At 40.9% G+C, this 18,772-nt stretch overlaps 1 protein-coding gene across 2 annotated transcripts in view; it reads left to right on the top strand.

The window, feature by feature from the left end:
- The first annotated feature begins 6,945 nt into the window (after positions 1-6,945).
- The window catches only part of galnt9 (polypeptide N-acetylgalactosaminyltransferase 9), a 73,432-nt gene continuing 61,605 nt past the window's right edge, over positions 6,946-18,772 (top strand). The window contains exons 1-3 of one of the 2 annotated variants that reach the window (XM_017452365.3): positions 6,946-7,254; positions 7,381-7,469; positions 7,589-7,997. In XM_017452365.3, the coding sequence (XP_017307854.1) occupies positions 7,760-7,997 (238 nt within the window). In that variant the 5' untranslated portion in view covers positions 6,946-7,254; positions 7,381-7,469; positions 7,589-7,759. The other variant, XM_017452366.3, reaches the window with a different exon arrangement.

Below are 18,772 nucleotides of genomic sequence, written 5' to 3'. Positions count from 1 at the left end.
TTTGGTTGTTTCCATAACGTGTCATCGTTGTTCTCAGCTGTTTCTGTTTCCCCCTTGGTTAGTTTGGTTATTTATACCCTCATGTTTCAGTCTTTAGTCACGAAGTATTGTTTCAGTGTTTGCCACCTGAGCTGTACTGAGCCTTTTGTTCTGTCTTCTTGTTTCTTGCTTTGTGATCCTGTTTTTGTCATCGCGTTTTGCGACTCCGGTTTTGCTTGCTTTTTAGAGCCACTGGGTTGGCCAGTAATCGTAGGGTTGGTGGTTCGATTCCTGGCCCGCGTGATTCTGCATGACTCCATGACTTCGTGATGGCAAGCTAGCGCCTTGCATGGCTCTGCTACCACTGGATTGTGTGTGAGTGTGTGTGAATGAGAACCAGTTTAAAGCGCTTTGTAGAACCGCTAAGGTTTTTAAAAAAAAGCGCTATTTAAGTACGGACCATTTACCATCGACCATGTTTTTGCGTCGCGTTCTGGATCCGTCTGCCTGCCTTTTAATAAAGCCTTTTACTGTATTTGCAGCCGTCTCTCTGAGCGTTTATGTGACACTCAGCAAATACGAATCTCCGCCTATCACACATTTCCTGTCAGGTTTTTGCCCGATCTCTTTTTATTGGCTATGCTATGATTAAAAATCGATCAAACTTCAAATGAATGTGTAAACCAACATTTAGAAGTATTTTTATTGAAATCACCACCAAGTTTTATGCGTATTTATTTAAACAATTAATGAATTGTTTACCTTCTCTCTCCAGGCTTTGCCCCCATACCCCCCCCCCCCCCCCCGCGCCTTTCGCCAGGCCCGGCTAGCTATGTGCTAAAGTTAGCATGTTATCAGCAGGCTAGCTTGCAAGCCATTATGCTGATAACTTTACAAATAAATAAACAGGAAAGTCTAACGAATGTCTGGTGTGTTAGCTGTACAGTGAGTGTTAGCTTTTGAAAAGTCCACCAGTATTAATATCTGCCCAGCTAAGTAAGGTAACGTTAGCAGAATGTTTTCTGAACCCCGTGGTTTTGGCTTTGAAGTACGTTCTGTCAGGTTTTCTGGATGAGTGTTTTAGAACAGCATCTGTACAACGTTGTAGGAACATTGTGAGGCAAACCATTAGAATAATGCAGGAAGCTTATTTTTGGAACTACATACAGAAACTCGTTTACGGATCAGTGTGAATTTCCTTCTTCAATCTTTTGAACCCGTGAGGTGTAGATCAGGTCTGTGTTCTCTTTCAGTCTCTTTAGAGGATTATGACATGTTCATAAAGGCTGAATATCCTGTTCATAATGCGTCGTTGTGATTAGGCACTGACCTAAACACTGAGTGTACACACATGCAATCTCTCTCTCATTTCTTTCTCTATTTCTTCTTTTCTTTTTCATCGTTTCTTCCTTTACGTCTCATTTCTTTCTCATTTTTTAAAATTTCTTTTTGCATGCTGTCTCTTCTTCTTCTCATTTTTCATCTTTTGCTCTTCATTTTCTCCCTTACTGTCTCTCCATCTGCATGTATTTCTCTCTCTCTCTCTCTCTCTCTCTCTCTCTCACTCATTGTTTCTTGCTTTCTTGCTATTTCTCTCTTTTTCTATGTTTCTCCTTCTTTCTCTCATCCTGCTCTGTTTTATTTTCTCTTTCTTTCCCTCTCCATCACATTTCTTTCTCTTTCTCTTCTTTCTGTTTCTGTCATCTTTTCTCACTGCCATCAGTATTTTGTCTTGTTCCTTTTTCTCCATCTCTGTCTATCAAACTTCATCTCAATCTCATTTTTTCTCTCACTCCCTCTCACGCTCTCTCTCTCTCTCTCTCTCTCTCTCTCTCTCTCTCTCTCTCTCTCTCCCTCTCTCTCTCTCTCTCTCTCTCTGTCTCACTGACGTCTCCCTCTTCTACTGTCTTTCTCTCTGCTCACTCCTTCTGTCTTTCTCCTCCTGGGAATTCTTCACAGCATTGTTGAAGCTGGTCCTCAGATGAAAAACACGTTGCTGTCGTTTATATTAGAACGTCTTGGATGTGATCTCGTCCCGAATCCCATCTGTCTCAGCAGATGTGGTGAGGAAACTTTTCAGCGTCTTCCTTAATTTCATTCCTGTTCTGCAGGAAAACTAATTAAATTAAACAAAAAACAAAACAAAGCTGTACTGAACTTTAGAGCACGGAGGCAAAACATGAGTTTGTAATCAAATCTGAGTGCATTTAAACAAAAAATAGATATAAAACTGATATCAGGAGCTGAATCTCTGACCAGACAGATTGTTAACTGTCCTGAATGGGCATGGCCTAATATTCTAATGAGCACGCTTGATAGACAGCCCTCTGCCTGAGACTCCGCCTGTGACGAGAATCAGGATTGAACCTCCATGTAGCAACCACACAATTATCATCTACACGGTATCTACACTCACTAGGTTCAGACGCTAGATTAGATTTCATACGCTACATTAGATTTCAGACGCTAGGTTAGCTTTCATGCATTAGATTTGCTTTCAGATGCTAGGTTAGCTTTCATGCATTAGATTAGATTTCAGATGCTAGGTTAGCTTTCATGCATTAGATTTGCTTTCAGATGCTAGGTTAGTTTTCAGCCCTTATATTAGCTTTCACTCGCTTGGTTAGATGTCTCGCTAAGTCTGCTTTCACTCGTTACATTGGGTTTTCTATGCCAGGTTAACTTTGACTCACTCGATTAGCTTTCTCTTGATAGATTAGATTTCGGTTGTTCCTTTGGGTAGGAACCCTTAAAAGTAGAACCTACATCAAAGTGTTTTCCCATCAGAAACCTTTCTTGGAAGCTGAGAACCCTCATCCAAAGAACCCTTAAAGAACTATTAACCTTAATAGTGTGTGTATTAAGTTGGTAACTCCAAATTATTACTCATTATTTTTTTCTTAACACCTAGATCCTGTCCAGAGTTTGACGTTTAGCTTCTTGGTACTTGGTCAACGCTCAGAAAAGAAAGGTTCTTTAAGAGTTCATTGGATAAATTAAGGGTTCATAGTCTCCAAAAATGTGTCCTACAGAGGCCCTTTTCTAATAGTGAAATACTGCTGTAAAGTTCTACATAGTACCTTTAAAGGTTTAGAAAGACAAAAAAAGTACCCATAAGGGTTCCAGATTTCTACGAGTGTGCACCTGAGTATTTTCTTGTTAAAAATGGTTCCAAGTAAAACCATAGAAGTATGAATGCTGGACGATCCAAAGAACCCATGAAAAACCACTCTTAAAAAATTAGAACCTTTCACTTGTCCCTTTACCTCTTAAAGGTTCTACATGGAACCCTACAACAAAGTGTGTCCAAGCGGAACCTTGCTTGGAAGATGAGAACACTTAATTACCCATTGAACCCTTAAGAAACTGTTTTTTCCCCCTCTAACGGTGTGTGTGTGGTACAAACTCCAAATTATTGCTCATTATTTTCTTCTGAACAGCTAGAACCTGTCAGGAGTTTAACACTTAACTCCTTGGTACTCGGAGGACAACCAAAGAACACTAAATGTTCGACATTTTCTAAAAGTGTAGCCCTAATCTGATTTCTATAAGATAATAAAACTGTTATTATTTTCCATCTGCTTGACGTCTTTGCATTAGGAACTGATTTATTTTTCTGTTACAGCAGCTGTGGAACAGCACTCAGAGGAGCCGAGTGTTTACGGAAATGAAGAATATTTCAGTGTTTCACTTTACTAATCAAATGAAAGCTCTTTCTCTCTCTCATCTCCCTGTTCTAGGATTTGTTTGTTAGATTTAAACGCTGTACAGGCAGATCCCATGGTAGGCAATTACATAGCATGATGCAAGAAGTAGCTCTGTATGGGTGTGTGTGTGTGTGTGTGTGTGGGGGTGTGTGTATGGTGTATGCAGTATGACTTTTAAAAAATCAAGTATTTGCTACTAAACTTACTCTATTTAGTGTAAACACAAACATTATTTACTGTAGATCTTATTTAGGAAAATATAACATGATTCACTGTAAGGTGCAGCGTCCATAGCAGAGGTCGAAACACATGTACATGAAATCCACAGACACAAAGGATAACACAGACAAGTCCGAAAACAAGAAACAACGAAAAGCTGTGCATGGTAAAGTCAGAGAGAGAAACACCGGGGTGTAAGTAAACTGAAAATGGTGAAACACAGAACAGGTGAACACAATAGTGTAATCAGTTATCCCAGGAGACTCGGGGCACAGGGCAGGGGACACCCTGGACGGGGTGCCAATCCATCACAGGGTACAATCACACACACATTCATTCGTACACTACAGACAGGTTGGAAATGCCAATCAGCCTACAACGCTTTACTGTGGACTATTGGAGGAAGCTGGAGTACCTGGAGGAAACCGGCAAAGCACAGGGAGAACCTGCAAACTCAAACACTGACCAAACCCCCCCCCCCCCCCCCCCCCCCAAAAAAAAAAAAATCTAAGTAAAATTAAACAATTATCTTTTAAGTAGTTTTAAAACTTGATTTGGTTTCAGGTGTACAAAAAGGTACTGACATCATAAAAAAATAACCCTAGCAATAATCCCTAAAATTCAGGTATAAAATTACATTATTTGTTTAAAATTATATTTTTATACATCATCAAAACGAGAATAATAGCTAGATATTAGCATGATATAGAATTAGCATGTTTTTTTATGCCGATAATGCCTCGCCTGACCCATGCCGGTTAATTGAGCTTGATATTGCCTTTCGATTTGGATTTGTCTGCCCGCCTGTTTCAATAAAAATAAGCTCTACTGCAACTGCATCCATCTCTCCTCTGGTTATTGTGACAGAAGCAGGTTACAGCTAGGTTTCAGCTAACAATCTATTTTATTCACATTTTTATCCAGATGCACGGACAGCTTAGTAACTTTAAATACTTGTGAAAATTAAGTGGTTTTGGCATGAAATTCTGCTTCCTATAAACATCTAAGAAATGGGGTTTTCTGTCCAAAGAATATCCTTATAGTCTATTTAAAAAAACTTCGTATCAGAGCGTGATGTATAAAGTAAATAAAGGGTAGAATAAGAGCGTGATGTATAAAGTAAATAAAGGGTAGAATAAGAGCGTGATGTATAAAGTAAATAAAGGGTAGAATAAGAGCGTGATGTATAAAGTAAATAAAGGGTAGAATAAGAGCGTGATGTATAAAGTAAATAAAGGGTAGAATAAGAGCGTGATGTATAAAGTAAATAAAGGGTAGAATAAGAGCGTGATGTATAAAGTAAATAAAGGGTAGAATAAGAGCGTGATGTATAAAGTAAATAAAGGGTAGAATAAGAGCGTGATGTATAAAGTAAATAAAGGGTAGAATAAGAGCGTGATGTATGAAGTAAATAAAGGGTAGAATAAGAGCGTGCGTGGATCAGGTGCTATTCTCTGTGCTGCTGAATGATGAGTGTGGAAGACATTTTGTTCAGGGATGAATGTGATGTTCCAGCGAGCACTATTCATGCAGTGATGTATCGCTGATGTACCAGACTCCTGCTAGATTTATTGCAACACTCGCAAACTTCTCACTCGCATCTCTTCATTTCAGTCTTTTATAGGTCGTCTAGATGCTGTTGAAAAACTCTGTCTCAGACGTTTGCACTCAAGAAATAATCTGCTAATCTCAGAGGTCTGATTTTACCAGGCAGGTGATTTTAATAATCTGAATGTGGAGCTCAGAAAATCCACTGCGTAACTCGACTCTGAATACCAGGGACTTTCCTCACATGAACACTGACAGAACTTTTTGTAAATAAGTTAACGGCTGAGACCGAAAAGGCATCCTACCGACTACACAGTAGGTGAAAAGCAATACGCCAGAGGGTAGTATGTCCGAATTCTCAGTAAGCGAGAAATACCCGGATGGTGTACTGCTTCCGGCGAGATTTTGCAGTATGCAACCGATGCACACTACACGAGTCAAAAATCCCATAATGCAACAGGACTGGTGTAAAAAATGTTGGAAAACAGCGCATCGGATCTTTTTAAGTATGAAAGCTTGGTTAAACAGGACTTGTTTAACAATGCCTGAATAAATTGTTAACTTCTTGAAGGTTTAAACAAGAAAACGGTTCTCACAGTGTTTGAAAACTTTTGTGGTGATCTCCATCATGCCTTAGCCGACCAAGCTAACATCAATGAATTTACCTCAGCCTGTTAACCCCGCCCACACAACATCACTAATTCAGTTCCCTTTCCTGATGTCCTGATTTCCTACGTTTTGCCGTTAGTCCGGTTGCTTTAATCTGGTGGTCCCTTTAAGATTTTTGCGTTTATGATGACGTCGAAGGGCACCTGACGGTACCAACATGGCGGAAGTAGGCGACAGCAATATCTCCGGGATTGTACAGTGTACTCGCACGATTGTACTACGCACGCACACTGATTTAGCACGTACAGTCACAGTACACGATTTCGGACGCAGCCTCCAGCAGAACGATACAACCCGTAGTCCAAAACAATAATACGAAGGCTAAAGATAAAACGCCACAAAGATAAATAAATAAATACATTTTTACAAAGGTTTAGTTATCGTTATATACGTATTTTAATTGTGTTTACCTTCAACAATGTTAATAGCATGATTGATAATATTTTCTGAAATTAGTTTTAAAATTAACATAACCAAAGAACTATCATTTATTATTGATCATTTAATTCCATATAAACTGGAAACATGAAGCTCTTCGTGTCACAATAATCATAGTCTACATCTTTGTGTAGGGTGTGTGTGTTTATATATATATATATATATATATATATATATATATATATATATATATATATATATATATATGTGTGTGTGTGTGTGTGTGTGTGTGTGTGTGTGTGTATATATATAGAGAGAGAGAGAGAGAGAGAGAGAGAGAGGCCTGTATATTTATGGCCTTACTTTTGCATATTTATGAGTTGTCAGTGACGTCACTCCAGCGCGTGCTGGAGAAGGCAGCGCGGATTAGTGCGGGAAGAAGAGAGAGAGAGAGCGCGAGAGCGAGCGCGCGGACTGGAGCTCGCGCGAGTAGAGGGAGTTCGAGCTGCGTCGCTGTCAGTGCGCGAGCTCCGCACAAGCGCCTCAGAGTGACGGTTTTTTCCTCCTTCTCTTCTCCTCAGCCTGCTGTGTCAGAAAAAAACAACAATTTCTGGAAGATTCTGCTTTTATTGTGCTTTACTGATGATATTTCTTTGCTGTGTGAGCTTCTTGTGAAGTGATGAAATACATCGCCGTTTTCTTCAACCGAGAAAGGAAGGATGTAGCGTGTAAAAAAAGGAGGATGCTGCTAACGGTAAACCTGCGATTGGACACCAGAAACGGACATTTAACCGATTTGTTTATAAAAATGTCGCCCTGTCCTCGGTAGGTAAGATCTATAAATATTCCACGGTGTGTGTATTTGTGCTGTTTTCGGCAGCGTGAAGCTCTGAGGTAGCCGATAAAAGGTCGGAGATGCTGCAGCTGTGGGGTTTAAGGCACAATGGAGGCTGAAAGGAAAATCCTGAGGTAAAAAAAAAAAACAACAACAAACAAACAACAACAACAATAATAATAATTATGACTTTCCTCATCTTCCTTGTTAGATTTTGGTCCTGACGTGAATGTTATTTCATTTCGTTGTACAGGCTACAGAAATGACCTGTCACCACCACCACCACCATCATCATCATCATCATCCTCCTCATCCTCTACACCTCTAAACGCAGGAAGGCTGAAATCCCACCGGATCTAATCTGATCAGATCTGATCTGCGGAACGTTTGGTTTATCTATTTATTTATTAATTGTATTTTTTAAATGGCTGCGGCACGGAAAATCAAAACTTTGCTGACGGTGAACATCCTGGTGTTCGTCGGCATCGTGTTGTTCTCGGTGTACTGCCGGATCCAGGACCGGTCCGAGGAGCTCGTGCAGCTCGGGAGGTCGGGGGAGGCGCGCGCGCGGACCCGACATGGCAAAGTTACCGACACGGACCGGCAGTCCATCCTCCAGAGACTGGAGAGGCTCGAGGACGTGGTGTACAACCAGCTCAACGGTATGCGCGTGCACTCACGTCCAATACACACACATACGTTATAGTATACACTTTTAAAAAATCAAGGTTCCAATTAGAGCCAAAAGGTTTTGTTGTTTTTCAATCGGATGCTGTAGGAGAACCTTTTATAAGTTGCACTAAGTTCAGAACCGAACTGTCTATTTACTGCCGCTTTAATGAATCCAAAAATGGTTCTTCATAGCAGTGCCACAAGGAACCATGTTATCACACGTTCTCTTTAAAAAAAAAAAAAAACCCTTAGTTTTAAGGAACCAAAGTTAGGTTCTTAAGAGTGATACTTGCCAGGAGAACCTTTTTCAGTCCCACAAAGAACCTTATACAGTAGGGTTCACTTTAACGTGTTAAGGGATGACACCTTGAAGAACACTGCTCTGAAGAACCTATAATGAAAAAAAAAAAGAACTTCTTTAATCTCCGAAGAAACACAATGAAAAATTTGCAGAACCTATGGTGCTGTAAAGAACCATTGAAGAACCTTTATTTTTAAGAGTGTGGTCTTGCAGTTGTTGCGTTCCTTTCTTTATCCCGGTCAGGGTCATAGAGGATCTGGAATGGGACGTGGATCCGTTACACATTCACACCTGGTGCCCTTTAGAGTAGAGAGTTCACCTTCTGCCATGTTTTTTGTGAGGTGGGAGGAAACCGGAGAACCCAGAGGAAACCCGCTGGGACACACAGAGAGAAACCCGAGCTCAGGATCAAACCGGGAATCCTGAGGTGTAGGTTTAAATCCACACTAGGTACAGTCTCACAAATAAAGGTATCAGGGTGTACCATTCCGTAACTCAGCTGTGGTTTGGTACTATTAAGAACCTTTAGTATGGCGTGGTGCGGTACCTTTAGTACGTATTTAGTACCTGGTAAGGTGCTTCGCCTTCTTGAGCAAAGCTTTAAAGGTGCATCCACACAGACCTGCGTGAATATCAGTCTTTCTAATTAACACCTGATCTTTAACTGCGTCAGAGGCTTATTTTGGAGAGCGATGCAGCGGCACTTTAGTACTTTAGCATTCCTCACCTGTGCTCACACAGATCAGCTTCCAAACCTCCACTCCAACACCACCATCAACGCCAACGCGCTCGCCATCTCGTACAGCGCTAACTAGCCTCTGCGCACAACGTCTTCACTAATTCTATGCTAATCATTACTACATACGTATACACGTATTTAACACGTTTCAGGGTGGAGGTTTCGCATAACTGACAATTCCTGTATGTACCTTCAATTATTTTATTAAAGCTACACTACAACACAGTATGTTCACGTTTTCTGGTAAAAAGATATTAAAAATACAAAACATGTCTCCTTGATGGCATCGTCTCAAAGACAAGGTAAATTACCTTTATTTCTGAGAGTGTAGGGGTTAAAAAAACTACTGAAAAAGACATGAATGGTGGTGTAACACACCCGAATGATTTGATGGATGATGTCATTAACTTCAGCGTCGTTTCTGACACATTTGCATGAGCAAGAGTTCAGGCAGAGTTAATAATAATAATATCGTTTTTTATTTATAAACGTCTTTCAGGGAGCCAAGGACACGGGTACTGATACATGTCAGAATGTCAAATAATGTGACGATAGTACTAGCAACACAATTTAAATAAAAGAAAAGGAAAAAAATGGGCAATAATTAAACCCTGGCCAAAAAAAAGTCACATAGTAAGCCTGCATTTCTGGGATAATTATTTAATGCGCTAACGTTTATGGTTTCACCTTCAACATTATTTGTATAGTGTCAGTTTTACACGGAGTTGTAGGTCTGTTTAACGTGTTTATCTTCCTAGTCTGACTGCTTTCCTTTTTTCCTGTCAGCTGAGCATGTAAAGTGCCTCTTTAATAAATAATAGTTAACTGATGTTATATACTTATTTACTGATAGGTAAAGTGGACACACACTGATAGACTTTGCAAAAAAAAAAAAGTTTAATAAGCTCACAATCATTCCAGATTCATATTTTCTTTTTAATCTAAGCAAAATCTGTAAAGGTAAATAAATAAATAAATAACTCATCTCACCCGTGCCCCCTGTGCAATTCTGTTGCACCCCACTAAGGCATCCCACGTCTGCCCCGTGAGTTGAGTTAATGCACACGCTACACAAAGGACCAATGCGTTAATTCAAAACACTATCAGGCTTCGTCCACGTTAATCCAGAGAGATCTGACCAACACCGGCGTTTCCGAACCGTTTCCTAAAATTGCTCGTCCGCACCAAAGCGTCTAAAAACCGCACACGCGTAAAAACGTAAGAAGCTCCGGCCTGCGTCGTGTCCGTCAGGCGTTTATTTAAAAACTCAAGCTGAAGGTTGTACGAAGTGACGTTAACCTTTAACAACGCTATCAAACAGGATCGCAGGCACAACGACTAGAGTACAGCGCCGTCCACCATCTTGTGTGTGTTGAGTTGAATGGGTCACATGACTAAAAAATACCTCATTGTTTTTGAATATCTCCATTTTTTGACCGACGTTCATCCACATGGGAGAGCGTTTTCGAAAAGCTACTTTTTCGCTGGACAAAAGCCAAAACGTAGAGAAAAAGATGCGTTTTCAAAAGTATCCGAATGAATATGGACTATGATCATACCGGAGGCTCTGAGCTTCCACTGACTCGTTAGCTGTATTATATAAACCTCGTCTAAAAGCAAGTGAGCAAAGTTCACACACCAAACAACCGACTACGTTTGGGACATCGTTTAGTAGAAGTTCTGCTTGAAGCTGTTCGGAGGTTTTAGGCTGTCTGGGTCAGATTTTCATTTCTGATTCATCCCTCTCTCTCTCTCTCCCTCCCTCTTTCCCTCCCTCCTGCTGCTCCTTCAATCTCATAATTATGAGCACAGTGTGCTAAAAGTCTCCTCGCTGCAGTCGTTTGGAAAGCTTCCATTCCAGCTTATTGTTATTCCGCAGCGGCGCCGTGTGTGTATGAAGGCGGTCACTCTGAATTTATCCCTTTCTGAAATTGAAGGAGAGCCAAAAAGGCACAACTTTACATGTCTTATCCTCGAATCGTCTCCGTAACCGACGCCCTGTGTGTCGATATGGCTCTTTTATACCATAAATGTTGCGCGGGATTCTATAAAAGTGATATACAGAGTGTGTGAAAAAGTCAGGAACCGATCAGGAACCGTACGCACTACATCTTCACCCTTACGCTCGACGCATGTTTCTGCAGATGTTGCTCAACACACTGTTTTCCCACTGGTTCCTGACTGTACAGTAGTGTACTTGTTTCTATAGATTTTTATACAAATTCACACTTTAGGTTCCAGGTTTTATTGAAATGTTCAATTTTTTCACATTTGTACAAAATAAAGACCTCCTCTGTAATGGAACAGTAACAACCACAGCGCTGCTGAGTTCTGGATCCTGATTGGTCAGAAGGTGTTGTTGAGTTCTCTATAACAGCAGGTCTGATAGTAGCGCAGGTTTATATCAACGCGCTCATTCTGATACGTTATCGTTTCTATAGTAACGACTTGTTCACAGGGACTCGTACGATGGAATGCTCTGCTAATAACAACTGTGATGTTTTCTGTAATGAGATGTTTGCTTCACATTTATGGAACATTATGGGGTCTCGGAGAACCGAGAAGAGCGAGCGCGTGTGTTTATAAACCTGCAGCCTGTTTTTGTGGTTTTGTAATTTTGTGTGTGATTATAAAGGTTTCTCAGGGGAAATCCTCCATGTTTTATTAGTGTGCGGTGTGTTTAGAGCATGATTGCTCTCTCAGGAAGGTTATCTATCAGCCAAAAAGACCACACCCTGACAAGAGACAGGAGTTCAAATCCCTACAATACCTCATCTGAGCATTCTCACCTATTATATTATATTCACTCACTTAACAAGATTCACTCTCACATACTCACCAAAACTTGCACTCTGATTGGTCAAGAGGTAAAAAACTGCTCAATGTCACTGCGAATAGGGAGTGTGGTTTGGGATACGCCCACAGTGTACTGATGATGGTGTTATAGCGAATAGGGAGTGTGGTTTGGGATACGCCCACAGTGTACTGATGATGGTGTTATAGCGAATAGGGAGTGTGGTTTGGGACATGCCCACAGTGTACTGATGATGGTGTTATAGCGAATAGGGAGTGTGGTTTGGGATACGCCCACAGTGTACTGATGATGGTGTTATAGCGAATAGGGAGTGTGGTTTGGGACATGCCCACAGTGTACTGATGATGGTGTTATAGCGAATAGGGAGTGTGGTTTGGGACATGCCCACAGTGTACTGATGATGGTGTTATAGCGAATAGGGAGTGTGGTTTGGGACATGCCCACAGTGTACTGATGATGGTGTTATAGCTAATAGGGAGTGTGGTTTGGGTTTCGCCTCCAGTGTACTGATGATGATGTTTGTGTGGCCTATATGGTGAAGTGGGAACAAAGTGTGTGGTTTGAAACACTCTCACTATGGACTAATAATAGAGAACAGGCTGTTTGGTTTAGCACATGTCCATAGTGGACTGATGGTGATATAGTAAATACATTGTATGATTTGGGACACGCCATCTTTGTATTTCTGATAGTGAGTTGTGTAGTTAACAGGGTGAGAGTGATTTGGGACACGCCCACAGAGGGGTGATGATAGTGAATGCGGTCAGAGTGATTTGGGACATGCCCACAGAGGGGTAATGTTAGTGAACAGGGTCAGAGTGATTTGGGACATGCCAAAAGTGGGCTGATGCTAGTGCACAAGGCCAGAGTAATTTGGGACACACACACAGACGGGTGATGATAGTGAACAGTGTCAGTGAATTGGGACACTCCCACAGTGAGTTGATTGTAGTGAACAGGCTCAGTAATTTTGGACACGCGCACAGTGAGCTGATGATAGTGAACAGGGTCAGTGATTTGAGACAAGCCCACAGTGAGCTGATGATAGTGAACAGGGTCAGTGATTTGAGACAAGCCCACAGTGAGCTGGTGATAGTGAACAGGGTCAGTGATTTGAGACAAGCCCACAGTGAGCTGGTGATAGTGAACAGGGTCAGTGATTTGCACCACGCCCACAGTGAGCTGATGATAGTGAACAGGGTCAGTAATTTGGGCCACGCCCACAGTGAGCTGATGATAGTGAACAGGGTCAGTAATTTGGGCCACGCCCACAGTGAGTTGATTGTAGTGAACAGGGTCAGTAATTTGGGCCACGCCCACAGTGAGCTGATGATAGTGAACAGGGTCAGTGATTTGCACCACGCCCACAGTGAGCTGATGATAGTGAACAGGGTCAGTAATTTGGGCCACGCCCACAGTGAGTTGATTGTAGTGAACAGGGTCAGTGATTTGGGCCACGCCCACAGTGAGCTGATGATAGTGAACAGGGTCAGTGATTTGGGCCACGCCCACAGTGAGCTGATAGGTCAGAGTGTATGTTGTAAGCTGAAGCAGCTGAACTGTTCTACATGTATTCTGTTTATTGAAGTGGAAATAAAGGTTTGGATGTGTCTGAGCTCACGCTCTGTGTCGTCTGTGTCGTAAATCAGGACTTTCTGAAGCGTTTAAAACCCTCTCAGGACTTTCAGTTACTGTACGCATGAATGTCTGCTTCTGAAGTCTTTTTTCTGTGTTTATTAATTAGGGTTTTAAATCTTTCTCAGCAGGGGGTCGGATCCAGACGCAGAATAAATGCAGCACAGATGCTGGGTGTGTAATTTAGGGCAGCGCTCACGGGTACGTGTCTCATTCTGTAGGTGAAATGTGAACTATGGAGTGAATACAGCAGATGGTTGGATGAAGAATAAATACAGCATCGCTTAAAATGCGCAGAAACAGCACAGAGATTTCCTCCCTCCGTTATCACTGTGAGGATTTTAACACCAGCTCGTCCACTTTTAAATCTGGGAGTTGCAGACAGGCAGTGTGTACACCGTCTCCCAGTTCACACCCACTTCATCCAGGGAAAAACATCTCGAGAAATGATCCAATATTCACCATGAGATTATTATAAAACAAACTGAAAATGATGACGCCTCTTCGTAGAAAGTTCTAGAAATAAATGCGTTGTAATTTTATTTGATAGTAAGCCCATAATGAGGATTATTATGTAAATTTCGCTATGATGAAGATATTTTCACTTGATATCATTTATTGTGCTGTGGAGTTAAAGTGTTTATGATAACCATATGGGAGCTTTTTATTACACCGGATACAAACAAATTTATTCATAAACAGTTTACAGGAGCATTTACACAGGAAATGTCCTCATGGAAATCCTGTTAGTTACAAAAGCGTTCATATCTACATTCCTTTATTGTGTTTGTGCAAATGTGTGTATACGGAGACTGAGTAACGTGAACCTCCACTGATCAGATTCAGATCCATGAGTCATTTTATACCCAGATCAGACTCAAAATCACTCTAATTTAATCACCACTTTCTCCTCTGTCTGTCCTACTCTCTCTCTCTGTCCTACTGTCTCTCTCCCAGTCTCTCTCTGTCCTACTGTCTCTCTCCCAGTCTCTCTCTGTCCTACTGTCTCTTTTTCTGTCTCTCTCTGTCCTACTGTCTCTCTCCCAGTCTCTCTCTCTGTCCTTCTGTCTCTCTTTCTCTGTCCTACTGTCTCTCTCCCAGTCTCTCTCTGCCCTACTGTCTCTCTCTGTTTCTTTCTCTGTCCTACTGTCTCTCTCCCAGTCTCTCTCTGCCCTACTGTTTCTCTCTGTTTCTCTCTGTCCTACTGTCTCTCTCCCAGTCTCTCTCTGTCCTGTTGTCTCTTTCTCTGTCTTTCTCTCTGTCCTACTGTCTCTCTCTCTCTTTAATGGCATGACAAATAATTGTACATTTGTATTGCTCAAGCAAGTACAAAGGAAGGGTAGTGTAAAAACAAGAGAGAAAAAAAGACAAAATAAAATAAAATTGAATAAAATACTAATAGATTAAATAAAAAATAGTGCAAACTCTCTCTCAATAAATTTTAATAAATAAAATTTGTAATAAATAAAATCTGCAATAATTTTTTATTTATTATAAACAAATTATGTTTATTAAAATTTGCTCATTGTTATTTTGATTTATGATTAATAAATAATAAACCATATAAATAGTCATGATGAAGCACTCAGTAAAATATATATTTCAAAACTCTAATTAATAAACACTAAATTAATCATGGAAATAAATAAGACTCCTATATCCTACAGTGTGTTCTCTTTTTTTCAGCTACAAAAGCAATTTAAGACTAAAACACACACACACACACACACACACACACACACACACACACACACACACACACAGAGTACACAAGCAAACAGATGAATCAGCAGCTTTGAGCTTCATAACCAATGAATATGCCTCTCTGGGGTATTAAGCAGAATTTCTCTTGCAGTAAGTTTATTAGTCAACACTAAAACAAACTCATTTTGCTCTGGACGGTGAAAACGGGCCGAGTCAGCACAATGCAGAGGCGTACGGGTCATTTCGTTTCGCTGAGCCCACAACTGTGCACTCTAGGAATAATCATATCTGACATGCTTTTAATTAAATATGTGCAGTTGAAAAGAACGGCTATTTATGCAAAACTCATTTCCATGTGGATAAAAGAGATTATTTTTATTAGTTCATTAGAAAATATTACAAACAGGTTCAAACAAATCTGACTGTGGAGGCGTGTAGTACGGTTTCACTGAGAACTGTGAGGCAGCTACAGATAAAAAGATGACAAGATGGTGTCTCTTTAATTCTGACACTTGTACTGTTCTAACATGCAGTTTAAATGAAAACTAATTAATTTCCCACTGTGTTTATTTAAAGCTGATGTGAAATTTCACTTAGTTGTGATGAGATGAGAGGAGAATACATCTGATTTTGAGCCGTTTGAGAAGTATATGAGAGCACAGTGGCTCAGTGGTGAGCACGTACACCTCCAGGGTCGAGGGTTCGATTCCCACCGTGGCCCTGTGTGGGCGGAGTTTGCATGTTCTCCCCGTGCCGCAGGGGTTTCCTCCGGGTACTCCGGTTTCCTCCCCAAGTCCAAAGACATGCATGGTAGACTGATTGGCGTGTCCAAAGTGTCCGTAGTGTATGAATGGGTGTGTGAGTGTGTATGTGATTGTGCCCTGCGATGGATTGGCACCCTGTCCAGGGTGTACCCCGCCTCATGCCCGATGCTCCCCGTGACATATAAAGCGGTATAGAAAATGGATGGCTGGATGGATGGAGAAGCGTATGAGACTGGAATCTACCTCATGCGGACCGAATGACGGCTGTGTAATTTTTCTGTAGATTTGCAGCCGTGTGTCTGTAGAATCGAGACGAGGCCAGACATCTGTGTGCTTTCGCAATGCACCACTCACCTTTCAGCCACTTTCAGTCTGCCTGTGTTTCTTAATCCCTGCTGCAGTCTTCAAGTTTTCACTGCTTAGTGATGTTGTGTTTTGTAGCCTCAGGCTGTCTCTGTACATTTCACAGCAGTACAGCTGTAGCCAGATTTTACCTAAGTCACATTCCAGCCATACAGTGCAGAGGGTTATAACACACACAATCAGGCTTCTTCAGGATAAAGCATACAGCGATATAAACAAGCAAAGTTCGATAAACAGGCCAGTCGGGAAAGCAACCGTAAACAAGGGAGAGTCAAAACGGAGAAATAAATAAATGGCTTAAAAAGGGACAAGTGTGTGGCATATAGGGTAAGAATCAGAATAAGAATCGTCAGAATTGGAATTCTGACTTGTCATAATATGAATTGTCAGAATCTGAATCTGAATCATCAAAATATGAATCTGAATTGTCAGAATCTGAATCATCAGAATCCAAATCTGAATCATCAGAATTCAAATCTGAATCATCATCATGCGAATTGTCAGAATCTGAATCATCAGAATCCGAATCTGAATTGTCAGAATAGGAATCAGATTCGTCATAATAGGAGTCATCAAAATCTGATTCAGAAATGTCAGAATCTGAATCATCAGAATAAGAATCAGAATCGTCATGATAAAAATCGTCAGAATCTAAACCAGAATCTTTAGAATTTTCTTCATTTTCTCTGAGTAACTGCGCTACATCACACCACCCCATCACTCAGTGCTTTTGTCATGTCACAGCAAATTAGTGACTCCATTTCCCAGAATGCACTGCAAACTACAAACATGGCCAATGACGACTACAACTTCCAAACTACACACAGACACGGTCTCCTTCCCCAGAAGACTAATCACACACACCTGTTCCCAATCACACTCACACCGCGCTTTAAAAGAGACTGTTCATACACTAGACCTTTGAGAAGTAAATGTTGGTCTAATCTCTGTCGGTATAAGCAGTTCTATTGTGTTGTGCTTCTGGTTCTGATTCTGTTTTGCCTTGGACTTTGATTATCTGCCTTACCTGCTATACTCCATTTGCCTGAATATTTGACCTCTGTCTGTCCTCGTTGTTGATTTTGCCTTGCTCTTTGGATTCAATTCTCTTCAATAAAAGAAAGGAGCTCCATTCTTTATCCTGAGGCAGATTGTACAAGAATGCAGAACACTTTTAAATCACAAAAATGACACGCCTGAGACTGATTCTCCTTATCACGGTTACCTTATTTTCCATAGCAAGTGATAACGTTTTTATCATCCATCTTTAATAAGCTTGTACGAGAATAACACTTTATGATTTAAATGTCAGAGTGAAAGACAATCTGTAACGCCTCAGCTCACTTTACTGTCATATCCTGTATATTTTAAAAGATTTTAATATTGATCTGTGAAATTAAACAGATATTCAAGAACTAATAACAATAATAATAATAATAATAATAATAACAACAACAATTAAAGCTGCAAGCAGCATTTTCAAGGGCCAAGCGCCCAGATTCTGTGAGCCACACATTCACAGACGCACTACAACAGTTGCATAAGCAATCACAGGAAAGCAGAGCCTGACTTTAGCCTTAAGGGATTCAAGAATGATTTGTAGTTTCACACATTTGCCCGTCCATTACAGGAGAACGGTTTGGAATATCAGAGTTCCTTTGATAACTTTTGTTTATACGGGTCTCAAGCTGATGAAAGATTGGACAAAATTTGGAGGAGGAGTAGCAAGAATGGCAGTTAGATGTAAGCATTTTAGGCATGCTATTTGACCAGTAGGTGGCATTGTCATGAAATTTGTTGCACAGCCTCAGGTGATGGTCCTGTTTTGTCTCAGCGTGCCAAGTCATTGCTGGGATACAGCCTCACTTCCTGTTTGGAGGCTTCGCTGTCGGATTTGTTGGCCCATTACAGACAAACTGTTTGGAATATTTACAATTCTTTCTATAACTGTTGTGAGGCTTACTCTGAAAATGCTGCGTGCCAAATGTGGTGATGATTTTACAAAATTTGTAGGAGGAGTAGCGAATTTTTTAAAAACAAAATCCAAGATGGCAGAAAATATAATTAGGCAGAAATTGACCTCATGGGGTCTTTGTCTTGATGCAGGGAGTCCTGTCGTTTAAATTTTGGACACGGTTCAAAAGTTATGACCTTAAACGTACTTCCAAATTGGCCCCAAATTTGACCCAATGGTGGAGCTAGAGTGTTGGCGGCATTTGGCCCAGATTTGGTCAGAATGTTCCTTAGACCCTCCCCAATCACTGGGCTACCATAGAAACCCTAGCCAGAAGAAGTTGAAGAAGAAAACGAAGCAGAAGGAGTGGAAGAAGAAGAGGTAAAATAAAAATAGGGTGTCTACATACCTTCGGCACTTGGCCCCCTAATGATAATCCATCCATCCATTTTCTATACCGCTTATCCTACAGGGTCGTTGGGATCCTGGA

Source organism: Ictalurus punctatus, chromosome 22 (genome assembly GCF_001660625.3).
Source record: "Ictalurus punctatus breed USDA103 chromosome 22, Coco_2.0, whole genome shotgun sequence".
In the NCBI taxonomy this organism is placed as follows: Eukaryota; Metazoa; Chordata; class Actinopteri; order Siluriformes; family Ictaluridae; genus Ictalurus; species Ictalurus punctatus.
The sequence above is the reverse complement of the archived record's forward strand: the minus strand, read 5'-3'. Positions and strand labels throughout refer to the sequence as shown.